The sequence below is a fragment of the Thalassophryne amazonica genome, chromosome 15 (genome assembly GCF_902500255.1).
Source record: "Thalassophryne amazonica chromosome 15, fThaAma1.1, whole genome shotgun sequence".
Classification (NCBI taxonomy): domain Eukaryota; kingdom Metazoa; phylum Chordata; class Actinopteri; order Batrachoidiformes; family Batrachoididae; genus Thalassophryne; species Thalassophryne amazonica.
In genome coordinates, this window is record NC_047117.1 from 38,988,696 (window position 1) to 39,004,866 (window position 16,171).

Here is a 16,171-nt window from a genome sequence, read left to right on the forward strand (position 1 = left end):
CAAAGTGAATTCAAAGTTAATCAGTCTTCTTAGTTCTTCCACACCATGTAAAAGCTGTCCAACAATCGAAAACACGTTAGCACTGAAACACCACCAAGTACGCTTACACATCAGAAAATCAAGTATAGGCCTTACACAAATATTTCATTATAAGTGAACAGATAAACAATATGAACTATTCAGAATTTAAGTTAACGTGAGCCTCGTGGACATGAACCTGAATAGCAAAACTGAGCCCAGAGGAATGGACCTCAAAAATGCATTTTAAAGTGAGCATTACTCACATAAAATGTTATCAAGAAATAAATCATATAGGATTGAAAGACAAAGAATTAAAAATGGCAGTGGAATTTTATAATTTGTTACCATTTAATAGTAAGTAGATTACAAATACAGACCAATGATGTGGAGGTGACGAAGCAAGTAACTGAATCAATAGTATTTATCCCAGATCACATGACAGGGTGAGGTCATTTGTGAGCCTGCTCATCCACGTCATCCCTGGCTGTGACAGTTACACCGACAGTCAGTGTGTGAGCTGCACTTTCACACTGAGGACACAGACACCGAGTCTCGAGCTAAAAGACAGCAGGGATGCTGCTCAGCAAAGTGCCGGCACACTACAGTATGAAAAGGAGACAGTTTCACTATTCTGCCTTCCTGACCAGTTTGGAGATGGGGTGGTTCTATGTAAGCCATTTCACAGCAGACACTGCGACATGTCACTGCCAAAAAAAGCACAGGTGTAATTAAATACTGTGATAAAAACAGCATTTCATGTGTCAGTTCCCTGGAATTGTGGAAATCGCATCATTGATGACTCCTGATACACCTGAAGTCAACAGACACATTATCAGTCACAAGTGACGCGCTGTTCTGACTGCAACAAGTCAAAATGTTGGCTGAAAAAGACACAATGATAAAACTCTGGAAAGTTCAGACGTGCACTCACACACACACACACACACACACACACACACACACACACACACACGCATGCTACTCTTCACTATTTAAAGGTGTTTTACCAATTTTCAGGAGGATTTCTACAGATATCTGCTAAGTATTTGGAGTGTACAGATACCATCACAGTGTCCTAACAATGATACATGAAATAAATTAAAAATAAGACAGGATAAAATGATCCATCATGACAATTCTTTTTTACAGTAATAAACAGATTTGTCCTCTATTTACAGTTTACCAGTATTGAAACAACATTTACAGTTAAAATTATTAAATTGTAAATATTTCAAAGGTCACCTGTTGTTTTGTTCGAGGATGAGGGGTTGGCGCTTAGGGTTTCCCCTCTTCAGCATCCTTCCACTGACAGGAAGACAACAAAAAACATACAGGAGAGAAGAAACACAAGTAGAAACAATCCCTCCACTGCATCTTTCCTGGGTTCTGTCCTCAGTGACATTCCTTTTTGGTATTTTATTGCTTCAGCTGCTGTTAGAGGTTTTATTAAATTCACCTTGACACACGCACACACACATACACAGAGGTTTTGAGCACCTGAAGCTTTGCTCTGTCCCCAGGCAATATGATGTAACTCCTCCCACAGACTCATTTGACTCTCAACATATTCTTCTCTGTTATAAAACCACACCACCTGACTCTTTCTTCTCTCTTGGCCACTCAAAAGGTTAATTCAACTTCTTCTCCTTTCTCAAGCAGCCATTGCCTTTGTGTTTTCCATTGCCCATGCTGTTGCTGTGACAATGTCCGTTTGCCATGGCACCATCATCCCTGGTGGTACCGTCTCGGCTGCTGTGGTGCCCGACCTTTGCCCTCAGCAACCGTCCCATCCAGGAGATTCCAAAAGCAGACAGAGCCAACATAGCCGCAACAGTGAAAATCACATCCAACAGAAAGTACTGGTACATGGACACATCGTATACGGCAGAGCGCAGGTGCATGGCGCCTTTGTGACGAAGGATGTAGCTGATCCAGTAGACAGCTCTGGTCACAGGATGGCCTGGCTGGTCTTTATGAATAGTGGAGAGAAGTTGTGCTTGTTGACGATACCTAGAGAGGTCCAAACAAATGATAGTTCAATGGATGAAAGGAGACAAGGAGACAAATGTTTACGAGCAGTACACAGACACAACAGTGATATATGGGAGGACACAAAGACAGAGGTTGGATCTCAAAACTCTAAACTGTGACAAAGGATCGCATGTTGGGAAAAAAAAAAACACGAGATATGGAATGAGGAAACGCATTAAAGCAATGTCCTTTGGTCAGGGATGTTATTTGACATTATAGTACATCCATTTCTGATAACAGCAGGTTTTTAAGAGAAAGCAGGTCAGTGCTGATCATCTGAAACTGACTTATACCACATTTAAAGTGAAGCAGTGTGTTTGTATTTTCCTTTTAAACTGTGACTACGTTTACATGCCATTAATATTCGGGTTAAGGTCAATATTCCGGTTTCTGAGTCATTGGGAATAACCCGTTTACATGCTTAAGCAGACAGAGTTACTCCTGTATACATGGTCATTGGTATCATTTGGAATATCCCCATCTAAACAGCGACGCACGTCTTCCACTGGTGCTTGATTTGCTCTGGCGTTCGTGCAAATCCTGCTTCGTGTAAAACCACTCACTATACACTTTATACACTTTTCTGAAACAGGCATTAACATTTTCTCACTTTTGTCTCCTGTGTAAACACTTTCTTTTTTCTTCTGGGCGAGAAGAGTATGAACAGACACGCATCGCATGCGCGTACTCTCCCTTCGCTCACTGCCTCCAAGGGTATGGATGTGGGATCCGCAAAGAATCCAAGTCATGGCCACAGAGCTCTGCGGCTGCGGTATACAGAGACCCTGCGGCGCTGTGGATTTTTCCGCAAATGCCGGCGCGCTCCGCATCAAAACAGCAAGCGTAGTCTCTGGACCTGCTGCCAGAGTTGGCGCAGCTCCGCACAGCGGGGGGGGGGAGCGGCACCCCTGTTTACATCTGCTTCTGTGGTGTCCGGTGGGTTGCGCGCGCTGTTGGTTGTATTTAAAAAAAATAGTGCCACGGGCACTGTAGCTCACCTGGATAATGCTATGTTGATATGCTATAAATGCTATGTTGGGATGAGAACTGATCAGCAGGCAGTATCAGGGGCCTCATGTACAGTGAGAAAAATAAGTATTTGAACACCTTGCGATTTTGCAAGTTCTCCCACTTAGAAATCATGGAGGGGTCTGAAATTTTCATCTTAGGTGCATGTCCACTGTGAGAGACATAATCTAAAAAAAAAAAATCTGGAAATCACAATGTATGATTTTTTTTAATAATTTATTTGTATGTTACTGCCGCAAATAAGTATTTCAACACCTGTGAAAATCAATGTTAATATTTGGTACAGTAGCCTTTGTTTGCAATTACAGAGGTCAAATGTTTCCTGTAGTTCTTGACCAAGTTTGCACACACAGCAGGGATTTTGGTCCACTCCACACAGATCTTCTCCAAATCTTTCAGGTTTGGAGTTTCAGCTCCCTCCAAAGATTTTCTATTGAGTTCAGATCTGGAGACTGGCCAGGCCACTCCAGGACCTTGAAATGCTTCTTACGGAGCCCCTCCTTAGTTGCCCTGGCTGTGTGTTCGGGGTCATTGTCATGCTGGAAGACACAGCCATGACCCATCTTCAATGCTCTTACTGAGGGAAGGAGGTTGTTTGTCAAAATCTCACAATACATGACCCCATCCATCCTCCCTTCAATACGGTGCAGTTGTCCTGTCCCCTTTGCAGAAGAGCACCCCAGAGTATGATGTTTCCACCCCCATGCTTCACGGTTGGGATGGTTTTCTTGGGGTTGTTCTCATCCTCTAAACATGGTAAGTGGAGCTGATTCCAAAAAGCTCTATTCTGGTCTCATTTGACAACATGACCATTTTCCATGCCTCCTCTGGATCATCCAGATGGTCACTGGTGAACTTCAAACAGGCCTGGACATGTGCTGGCTTGAGCAGGGGGACCTTGCTGCCCTGCAGGATTTTAAACCATGACAGCATCATGTGTTACTAATGTAATCTTTGTGACTGTGGTCCCAGATCTCTTCAGGTCATTGACCAGGTCCTCCTGTGTAGTTCTGAGCTTTCTCAGAATCATCCTTACCCTGCAAAGTGAGATCTTGCATGGAATCCCAGACCGAGGGAGATTGACAGTCATCTTGTGTTTCTTCCACTTTCTAATAAATAATCATAACAGTTGTTGTCTTCTACCAAGCTGCTTGCCTGTTGTCCTGTAGTCCATCCCAGCCTTGTGCAGGTCTACAGTTTTGTCCCTGGTGTCCTTAGACAGCTCTTTGGTCTTGGCTATGGTGGACAGGTTGGAGTGTGGAGTGAGCCTGGATCCATGGATCCAAGAATGTTCCTTTTGTACATACCATTCTATGTGGAAATGAGTGCACATGCAGAAGTACCGAACTCCTCCCTGTCCACGCCTTCATCTGAATATGTAAATTTATTTAAATAGTTTGGTTGCGTCATGTTGACGGTGCCATAAGTATAGAGTGTACTGTGTCTGATGATGTCCGTCATTGTCTCTGTGTTGTCGCAAGTAAAAATTAAAGCACTTGTAGAGGCAGAATGCAGAAAAGATGACAGTTGTAAATTGGTCATCCTTGTCCCATGCAGCTCACTGTAATGTGAAACAAAAAGGAAATGAGTGCATACGTGTGTGAGGTTATATAAATGCTGAGGCTTAGAGCAGCACATCTACACTGAAATAGGAAAAAAAAAATGGTCAGATGGAGGATTTCAAAGGAAGGGACAGCGTGGAGGAATTCACTCCCTTTGACAAAAAAGTGACACAGCTCTCATCAGAGTGGTGGAAGCCCATGAAGGTGGCACGGATCATCCCATGCTGAACACATAAATGTTGTCACTATACTTGACATACTGCTGCTCACAATACCCACAGCTGTAAAGTTTCACAGGCAAAGTTTGATCCACGGTGAAGTTGTGTGGTGCACCGCACATTTCCACGGTTGTTGGTTCTTCTGGCGAGGGGTGGGGGGCACAAAATAATAACTGTCAACACTGTTAACCAACAAAAAAGGAAGGGGGAAAAAAGAAAAAAGAAAACATTGTTAGCTAACATGCCAGGAGCAAAATAGATAAATTTTTAGTTTGTAAAACTACCAGTGAGAAGACAGTTTGGGGCAACCAAAACAAGAAGAAAGTAGGGGACGATCTGCGTTTGCTCCTCTCCACAGTGCATCCCCGCATTGCTCATTGCTCACACTAAACAAGAAGTGAGACTAGATGAGAGACTAAATATGTATAAAAGGTTAATTAATATTATTTATTTTAAAATGTGTTATGTCAAAGATGTTTAAAAAGACACAGATGTTTAAATGTTAAAAAATGATGTTTAAAATATGTCAAAAGGTAAAAATAGAATAGAAAGTTTTATAAAAACATGTTTAAAATGTTTGAAAAGGGTATAAAATGTGTGAAAGAATAGAAAGTTCTTTAAAAATATGTTTAAAATGTTTACAAAGACTGTAAAATGTGTAAATAGCCTTAAAAATAAATAAATATATTTCAAATGTTTAGCGTGTAAAAGATTAAAAAGAAACACACAAAGATGTTGAAATTGTGTGTATGTATGTTGGTGGTGGGGGGGGGGGGGCAGCTATTCATTTGTTCTCTGGTGGGGGCTCACTCTCCCACACTGAATGAACTCTCTGGTTCTGTAAACAAACAAAAACAAAAATCTCATGTAAATAATCAAAGACTTCAAAGTCGATGCAGCAGCCCGCTGACATTCATCAGCCCCCTTCCCATGAGGCTTAAACCCAAAATGCTCCCACAATGGAGTTGTAGAGTGAGGCTTTGAGACTATTTGTCTATTTGGATTTATTATTCCAGACTTTGTCTGGAATTATGCAGGCATCAGGAAAAACACTGATTCCCCTCGAGCATCCTGTTATCTTCACCTCACCTGGTTCACTGCCTCTTTGTATGAGCACACGTGGTGGAGTTTCATCATATGGTTCTTTGTTCATTCGGTTTAGACACTGTGTCCAAGTCTTTTAATAGAAGTGAAAATCCTGTTCTTTATACTAACATCATATAGATGGAAATGCTGGTGAATTTCTTATATAAACACAACAGGCTATACTGAGCTTAGCAGAAAAAAGTCATGTCCATATATTGCAAAAGAGGAAATCCATTCAGCTGCTTCATTGTTTTTACTCGGGGTCACCACAGCAGATCCAAAGTGCATCTGCATGTAGATGCGGCACTAGCTTTACGCAGGATGCCCTTCCTGACACAATCCACATTACATGGAGAAATGTGGCAGAGGCAGGGTTTGATCTGGGAACACTCCACACTGAAATCAAGTGCAATAACCACTTGGCCACCACCCCTGCCTTCTGTAAGATAAAGTGTTATTGTGGCACATCTGCCTCCATCCTCCATGCACATATAAAATCATCAGAATTTTCTTTAATATGGTTACTAAGTTATCTGATCGTTTAGAAAGCAGAACTAATAAATTAATAGCATCATAATTTACCCTGGAAATGCAGCTTTGTGAGGCCAGAAAAGTAATGGCAAAAATGGTCACCAGATGGCAGTAATACACAACAAGTAAAAGAGAAAGTATTGCAAAAAATATAAAACCTAACCTGGTGTCTTTAATCACAGTGGTCAGGGCTGTGTAGAGGTCTTCCTCAGTCATGGTCTTCCAGTGTATCATGATCCCCATACCTTTGGCTGCCACACGAGTCATGGTATCATAGTGGTCTCCAAACAGAGGCACACCGACCACCGGAATGCCATGGTACATGGCCTCATAGATGCTGTTCAGCCCACCATGGCTCAGGAAGGCTCTTGTGTAGTTGTGACCTAAACAAAAGGAAATTTGTCATTACATGCATTAGGCGTCATTGTCAAAATGCATTTTTGATGTGACACTTTGTGCTGAGTTGGATTGCTCCAGGTTATTCATTTTATTTTCACATAATGTGCTTCTGCACACTCAGCAGGATCTCAGGACTGCTCCCCATGTTACAGCTGTGAGCATTTAACTGGAGGCCTGTTAACAGTGGAGTAATTCAAAATGTGTGTGTGAACATATTTCTGTGGAACATTCACCCATCAATTTTCTAAAGCGCCTTATTCCAATTAAGGATCACGGGGGGGGGGCTATCCCAGGTCAAGAGGCGAGGTACATGCTAGACAGGCTACCAGAGGGCCATACATTCACCCTCCCACCTATTAGAGTCACCAATTCACCTAACCTGCATGTCTTTGGAAGTGGGAGGAAGTTGGATCATACAAAGAGGTTTAACCATGCCGCAACACTTGCGTATGAAGCGGAAGTCATATTTCTTGTAAATAAATGGACTGCATTTATATTGCGCTTTTGTCAAGTCAACTTTGTCATTTCTGCAATGCATACACAGACATACTGAGAACTGAACCTCCTTTACTCTCAGTCTCCCAGACAATAGAGTAAAAAAAAAAACAAACAAACAAAGAATGTAAAATGAATATATAAATACGGTAGACAGCAGAATGTGGTCAGTGAGGTACCTGCACACCCAGGAACTTGGTGCTGCTCACCCTCTCCACAGCAGCACCATTGATGGTCAGAGCAAGGTATTGGGTGTGTGTTCTCCAGAAGTCCACAACAATCTCTTTTATCTTCTCCACATTCACGGAGAAATTGTGATCACATCATGAGGTCAGGCGGTTCACCTTGTTCCTGTAGTTGGTCTAGTTGTTGCTGATAAGACCCATCACAGTTGTGTCATCCATGAACGTGATGAGGAGGTTGGTGTCGTGCAGTGGTGTGCAGTCACGGGTCAACAGGGTGAAGAGGCTCAGCATACATCCCTGAGGGGCCACCGTGTTCAAGATGATGACACTGGATGTGTTGCTGCTGACCTGCACTGACTGTGGTCTCCCTGTCAGGAAGTCCAGCAGCCACTTGCACAGTGAGGTGTTCAGTCCCAGCTGGTTCAGTTTGATGATCAGCTGTTGGGGAATGATTGTGTTGAATGCTGAGCTGAAGTCAATGAACAGCATTCTGGCATATTAGTCTTTATTGTTCAGATGTGTATGGACTGGGTGGAGGGCGGTGGCGATAGCATCCTCGGTCGAGCGATTGGACTGACATGCTAACTGGAAGGGGTCCGGGGGGTGGGGGGGCAGACTAGATGTGCTCCATGACTAGCAGTTCAAAGCACTTAATGAGGATGGGGTGAGTGCAACTGGATGGTAGTCACTGAAACCGGAGGGTGAGGAATTCTTTGGAACCAGGATAATGGTGGTGGCCTTGAGCCATGTCGGGACAACCGTCTGACTCGGAGATGTTAAAGATGTCTGTGAAGACATCTGCTAGTTCTCCCGCACAGTCCCTGAGATCACGGCCAGGTATGTTGTCAGGACCAGAAGCTTTGTGAGCGTTGATCCTGTCGAGTGTTTTTCTAACACTGTCCGTAGACAGTATCATCACCTGTTCACCTGAAGGAGGGGGAGACTTCTGCGCAGGTGTGGTGTTGTGTGCCTCAAAATGAGCAAAGAACCTGTTCAGTTCATTCAGCAGAGACGTGAAGCTGTCACAGGTCTGTGGTGGGATTGTAGCCCTCGCCACAGGTTGCGTGAATCTTTGCTGTCACTGAAGCGGTGGGCTATCCTCCTGGAGTACTGGCTTTTAGCCTCTCTCATGCTACGTGACAGGATTGCCCCTGTTGTCCTCAGGCTGACCTGGTCTCCTGCTTTGAACGCAGCATCCTGAGCCCTCAGAAGCCTGTACGCCCCTGTCAGCCACAGCTTCTGAGTGGCTCGAACAGTGATGTCTTGAGGGCCGTTAGATCATCAATGCATTTGGTGACGTAGGCAGTAGCACAGTCCGTGCACTCTTAGAGGTCGATGGTGGAGTTGTGGGATGCAGCTTGCTTGAACACTTCCCAGTCTGTGGTGTTAAAGTCCTGAAGTGCCTCTACAGACCTCTCTGGCCACACTCTTACCTCTTTCCAAACCGGTTTGGTGACTTTAACCAGTGGTCTGTATGCTGGTATAAGCATGACAGTGATGTGGTCTGAGGCACAGATTAGGGGGAGGGGAAACCCTTGTAAGCTTTCCTCTGGAAGGTGTAGACGTGACCCAGAGTGTTATTTCGTTGAGTAGCAAAGTCTATGTATTGTTGTAGTTTTGGAAACACAGTCTTGGGATTTATGTGGTTAAAGTCCCTGGCCAAGATGAGGAGAGCATCTAGTTGGATGGTTTGCCGCTCACTGATGTGGTTGAAAAGTTAATTCAGTGCCTCACTTCTGCTGTTATTATTGGAGTTTGGGGGAATGCACACCACAGCGATCATAACAGCCGTAAATTCCCTCTGAAGGTAGAACGACTGGCACGTGATGATCATAAGCTCCACTAGCAGTGAGCAGTGCTTGCTAACCACAACAGTGTCCCGATACCAGATATTATTGATGTAAACATAGAGCCCCGCCTCCCCCCCTCCTGTTTTACCTTCTTTGATGAGGACTCCGTCCCCTAGATAGCATGCTAGCCACTCGAGCTGAATGGCGCTGTCGTTATGTCACCATAAAAACAAAAACACAAGTCTCTCACATTCCTCAGGGTACTCCGTACGAGCCGTATGTAGCCCATTTTACTGTCCAGGGAGTGTATGTTGGCCAGTACAATGGTTGGGAGGGCTGGCTTTTGAGGGCTAGCAGCTAGCCTGGCTCAGATACCTCTGTACTTGCCCCTCTTCTTTTTCCACTCACACCGCTTGTGGTGCCTCCAGGAGGCGAGGAACAGAAGTGGGTGTCGTGGCTGGTCCAGGCCGCTTCCTCATTCTCTTGGTTTGGGTTAAAGAATGTGTTTCTGCCAATGTTAAGCAGAAACCCACAGCTGTATGTCTGTCTCAGATGTGGAACACAACACGATGAGGACAAAGATTTACTGTGTAAACAGGTTATCTGTTTACACATAATTCACAGTCCTAAAAACAGGAAGCCACATCCTGTGGGGTCAAATGCCAAGCAAAAAAAAAAGTTTAAAAAGGTTTGTCAAAGTTTTACATGATTCCTCCCAGTGTACTCACCCAGTAGGTCATTCTGTGGCATCCAGTCAACAAGTTTCGTGTTGTTGCCAAGGTTACTGGGTGGAACTCCTGAGAATCTAAGGAAGATTTGAAGGATGGAGTAAAGGAAGACATGAAAAGAGGAAGGAAAATTGAAAAAAAATGGAAGAGAAAGACACAAGAAGGAGGTGTAAAAGTTGGACATGACTCAGACATCTTTTGCCACTTCTGAACAGATTTGTAAATATTAACACTGTGAGCACCAAGATATTACATCCATCGTCATGTATCACATTACACATATCCCCGTGATGTGTCACTGCCAAGGTACACAAAGATCTGTTTGAAACAGATCATACATTTACACAGTAGGTAATTTTTCTCTGTGTACCCACATCTTACAATGCACTGTGAGCAAACATAGTCAACTCACATCCTTTAAAAAATGAATAAAGAGCAGTGTGGAAAAAAAACAAGAATTATTACTGATACATTTTCCCACTAAAAGCAAAAAACAGGACTGCGCTAATCTCTCACTTCAGAGACTTGGGAATTCAGCGTTGAATGTGTAGAAGATGTCCGCTGAAATGTTTGTCATGACATTGTCATGACGATACCACCCGCTGTGTTCCCAGCTGGACGCCGTGTATATAAAATAATTATTTTGTAGCGGATTAATCATTTTCTGTCAGAGTTGGCTGTTGAAAATGCCTCTAAAATGGTTCCACAATCACAGAAGAGAGCTCCAGCTGGTGCCTTTCTTCCGTCTTTTTCCTTGGAATGAAAAAACGCAGAGCGCATGACACACACCTCACACAAAGGCTGCTTACCAGGAAATTATGCAATCGACAGGCGTGAAAAAGTTCACACATGCGCACGAAGGTTCTAACAGACCTCGTATGTTTATGAGAGATTTAACATCTCGTTATAATCGTTCAGACGAGCTGCGCACTGATGCGGTGTGCTGACGCAATCACTTGCACTCACACGCAGTGTTTTTGAATTGTTTGCGTAATGTTCACATGAAGTTCACGTAATTAATGCGTGATGGAGATTTTGAACATTTCAAAATTTTCTTTGCGCACATGCATGAAGCTGTGCACAGTTTACAAGTCTGAGATGAGTTTACTCTCGTGCACAGCAGAGTGCGTGCAAGTGCGCAAATCAAAGTTGTGAAAATGTCAGGGCACCTGAACATGCTTTATTTGCCTGGCCTTTCAATGTTATATCCACATGTATCATGAAGCCAACAGTGTGCAGGAAGATAGATAGAGAGATAGCTTTTATTATCATTGTCATTACAACAACGAGATGTCCGCACACACATTCCACATACAACAGCAATTGATCTACAATTATTACTTGTTTACCGTAACAATGGCACACATCAGAATTAGGACAACACATACATTTGACATTGTTTATGTGCACTAAACTTGAAACAGTCCGTTTCCCAATTGAGGTAATGTGAGTGTGTTTGTAGCCGCTGCAACTGTCAAGTCGTGCCGCCATGCCAGCTTGAGAGGACGAGGCCTGCCGCAGGGAGGGAGGGGCAGGAAGAGTGATAAGAGGAGAGGCTGGGGCTGGGGCTGGAGCATGGAGCAAGGCATAATAGCATGGCATTATACCATGATAACACTGCATTGAACATAAACATGAACAATGAAAAATAAAATAAAAACTAATAAAAACGAATAACTGTATCGCACTAGCTGCTTTTTTTCATGTGCGGTTTATAAGACAGTTTACATAGTGGTTAGTGTGCTTGGTGTCAGTGTGAAAGGTTCCTATAGTTCAAATCCCACCCCTGCCATATTTAATGTAATGCAATGCGGATTTGCATCAGGAACGGTATATGACATCCGCCTCAGATTTGCTGTGGTGATCCCGAGTGAAACAGAACATTTTTTATAAGAGCAAGTCAAATTTTGTATATTCTTGTGAATTGTAATGGGTATGAAGCCCTCTGAAATAAAGAAAACTCACTTCAAACTGTGAAGTTAAAAACACAGTAATGATTATGGGGGGTCTGGGGGATCTCCCCCAGAATTTTTTTTAAGAGAGTACTGGTAAGTCAAATTTTGTGTATTCTGGTGAATTGTAATGGGTATGAAGCCCTCTGAAACAAAAGTCACTTCAAACTGTGAAAAAACAGTAGTGATTCTGGAGGGGGGGTCTGGAGGATATCCCTCAGAAATTTTTTTTTAAGAGAGCAAGTCAAATTTTGTGTATTCTGGTGAATTTTAATGGGTATGAAGCCCTCTGAAACATAAAAGTCACTTCAAACTGTGAAGTTAAAAACACAGTATTTATTCTGGGGGGTCTGGGGGTGCTCTTTAAAAGACCAAGTCAAATTTTGCATGCACACTGAGAAACCTGAAACTGGCATTTAAACGGTAAAATGCTCTCACTCGTAAAACAAATGTAGCATACCGCAAATTAAACTTCATCAAAGCCATTTGAAGATATCAATCGTGACTTACCTTTTTTGTTGATTAAAGTCACTAACCAGGACTTTGGTGCGATCAATAAACAAGGCTCGTCCGCTGTGTCCCACCGGAGTTTTTATTCGTTCCGCATTAACGTGGCTTTTCCGAGGGGCAGCCAACTCTCAGACCTGGACTGGATCATTAATATCTGCCACTTCACCACTTCATCAACTGAAGTTAAAGATAATGTCCTCCCTTATTATGTGAAACGTGACGCGTTCCTTCAAATGCGCGCGATGTTACCGGTGTCACGTGGGCTCACTGACAAGCTGAAGTTAAGGCCTCTCGTATAAAAAAGGAAAGAAAACAATATATCCTTCATGTGTAGTTTTTGTGGAACTTCACTGATTAAACACTTTTCTTCCAAGTGACTCGTTCTCTGCTGCTGCCACCGTCTGTTAGCAGCTGGGCGTCGGTCCTCCGGGCCGCAGGGCCGAATGATAAAAAAACACCCCCCCGCTGGACAGAGAGGAGAAGGACCGTGGCTCATGGAAAGCAGTAAACAGAGCGGAGAGGAGTGAAAATTCACATACTCCCATCCTCCGCAGTCCACGCTGGCATTGCTGCTGCTTTGATTAGTGCAGAATGGGATGTTGCTTTGACAGTGAAAGTATCATATTTCAGCCCCAAAACACGCATGACACGTGTGAGCGTGTATGTGTGGTTAAATTTTCCAAATGACGGAAATCTGTCATGGTGACGGAGAACTTTAACCTGTGCTGTAGTAACTCCTGATAAATGAGAGTGCATGTTTATCTTTCAGTCTCAAATGTTTGTAAGTTTTTACAAATACAAGGCTCTTGTGAAATCATAGTGAGCGATAACACCATAGGAAAAGTAAAGAAAGCTAAATACCTAGGGGCAACTGTATCAAGAGAAGCTGGAAAGAAGTAGCAAGTTTAGCCAGAAGGCCGCACCCCTGCATCCCATCCTTCGAGATAGATTAGTGTCCCTAGAGGTCAAAAGAAAATTTTCAACACCATTCTGAAACCAATTCTGTTTTATGGTTCAGAATCATGGATACCAACAAAAACAGGACATGAGTAGATTAGAAGCAGTGGAAATTAAGGTTGTCCACACAATCCTAGGTAAGAGCATAATGGACAAAATCCTTAACACCCATCTAAGGAAAAGACAATGAAAGAGTGTCTCGTAAATGGTAAGAACATGTGGAAAGAATGAAGGAGGACAGAATTCCTAAAATGGCTTTCCACTTCAGACCAGAAGGGAAACGCCCACCAGGCAGACCTAGGAAAAGATGGCACAACAATATCCAAGAAATTCTCACAAAATCTAGTTAAGTGGAGAAGATGCTCTTGGCAGACACGCAACAATGCCTAGCTGAGGAAGATGTAAGATGTAAGTTTTACAAATATGAATATGACATCCGATACAAACCAGGAAAACAAGAAGAAACATTTGCCATGGATATAAATACCCAAACCTCCGGAAGACTCACATTACTGTAATCTAACTACCTCTGCATAACTTCTGTTAACTGCAACTTTAACTGTAACTGCTAAAAATGTCACTTTTATTCCTGTGTGAATCTTAGGAAATGGTTAGTTCCTTCTAGCACTTAGCATGAGAATGATGCATACATCAGTGGTACGAAACTGGATTACGCTGTAATTGATAGCTGCTATGTGCATATACCGTGATTATTTCCTCCATTTTAAAATGACACAGTTAAAAAAAAAAGCAAAGAACTAGCACTCACTACATTACCAGAATTAATTCTATTCACATCTGTCCCACTGGCAAATGTGTGTGAAGAGGAAACTGATACTTTACCTCCAGACAACACGTTGAGGTAGCCTGGCCAGGGCTCCTGCTAATTTCTGAGCAATGTCTTGTGAAAGGTACTTGACCCCAGCTCCAAATGACACAACCACAAAGCCGTGCTCCGCTGTGTCATTCACCCATGCCTCAAAATCCTATGGGAATATGAGGAAAAATTGTTATTAATACAGCACATACAACTGTGAAATAAAATCTGCAAAAGAAAACTGCTTGTTTGGTTCTTGCCCTGTATTTTCTAAGGTTTGTAAACCTTTGTTCATATTTCCTTACTGTTTTCATGTAGATTCTTATAGGCATGAATCTGTCTTGTTCACTGCAAGTACATACTGCAAGATATTCAATGGTATGTTTTCTGTATATGGGGTTTTTGTAATTATAATCAATTTAACAGGGACACTCCTTCAGACCCATTTCTCTACATTTTACAAATAAAACAACATTGTTCACAGTCTTTACCATTTTACACAGAAGAGTCCAGTTTAAGGTAATGATAGCCAACAAATACCAACAGTCACTGTATTTTGTTTAATATTAACAATCACCATGATAATATTACATATTTTATTATAATACAACTTGGTAATATTATATGCAAATATGAATAAAACCACACTGAGAGACATTATAGAATAAGTACTGGTGAATTGCTGCTATTTCCACTGTGAGGTGTCGCCAATGGTTCTGTTTTCAGTAGCTCTCACCAGGGAAATGCACTTGGCCATCATTTTATGGTTGGATGTCTTGTCAGCTGTTTGATAGGTGTTATTAGTAGCTACATCAATACTGTTCATTTATAACCATTCCAGTTTAGTAACATTTATTGTCAAATGTAGGCCTATATAGTGCTATATAGTTACAACATTAAGGAGGTTAAAGTTTCATTATGTCATTTAAGATAATTGATGATCCAATCCCAGGTCCTTCTGGTCCAACTGAGCCCACACCAATTGACTGGGATAAATGTATTCTCTGTCAGTCAGTTACAAGTGAACCAGTGCAATGCCCTGCATTTTCCAAGAGAAAGGATGTAGGTGCTGGCTACAAATATACTGCAGAGAACTTGCAGAAATTCCATGAGATTGATATGATGCCTGTGCCTGTAAATGCAAAACAACTGGATGAAGGTCTGGGGACTGAACAAACCCTTGTATCACATAATGCAGTTTTTTATAAATCCGCAATAAAGTTGCCGCAATAAAGTTAACAATGTGATGCTTGAACGAGCTATAAAGCTAAAGAGTGAAACTGACGAATTCTCAAGTCCTGTAAAAACAATATGACAGTATGTTGTAGCAAGTCATTCGGAACCAATTTGTATCTTTTGTGATCAGAGAGGTGGCTCAGTTGGAGGCATAGGGCCTCAACGTTTTAGCTGGACTTTAAGGTCCGTCGCATTGCTACTGAACTCAGAGACACCAAGCTGTTCTCAAAGTTAGCAGCTGGCGACATGGTGGCAATTGAAGCACAATATCATACACTGTGCTCGGTAAAATTTTATAAACGAGGACAACAATGTGATAAAAGTAATGGCCAGGATGACACCCAAACCCTTTGTGGCATTGCGTTTGCGCAGCTGGTTTCATACATACAACCCCTGGCAAAAATTATGGAATCACCGGCCTCGGAGGATGTTCATTCAGTTGTTTAATTTTGTAGAAAAAAAACAGATCACAGACATGACACAAAACTAAAGTAATTCCAAATGGCAACTTTCTGGCTTTAAGAAACACTATAAGAAATCAGGAAAAATAATTGTGGCAGTCAGTAACGGTTACTTTTTAGACCAAGCAGAGGGAAAAAAAAATATGGACTCACTCAATTCTGA

At 42.4% G+C, this 16,171-nt stretch overlaps 1 protein-coding gene across 2 annotated transcripts in view; it reads right to left on the reverse strand.

Annotated features, from left to right (window-relative positions):
- Window positions 1–1,385: 1,385 nt before the first annotated feature.
- ugt8 (UDP glycosyltransferase 8) overlaps window positions 1,386–16,171 on the reverse strand; it is a 105,561-nt gene continuing 90,775 nt past the window's right edge. The window contains exons 2-5 of one of the 2 annotated variants that reach the window (XM_034187509.1): window positions 14,338–14,480; window positions 10,076–10,152; window positions 6,642–6,861; window positions 1,386–2,031 (exon numbers count right to left, since the gene is read on the reverse strand). In XM_034187509.1, the coding sequence (XP_034043400.1) occupies window positions 1,650–2,031; window positions 6,642–6,861; window positions 10,076–10,152; window positions 14,338–14,480 (822 nt within the window). In that variant the 3' untranslated portion in view covers window positions 1,386–1,649. The remainder of the gene's footprint in view (window positions 2,032–6,641; window positions 6,862–10,075; window positions 10,153–14,337; window positions 14,481–16,171) is intronic. The other variant, XM_034187511.1, reaches the window with a different exon arrangement.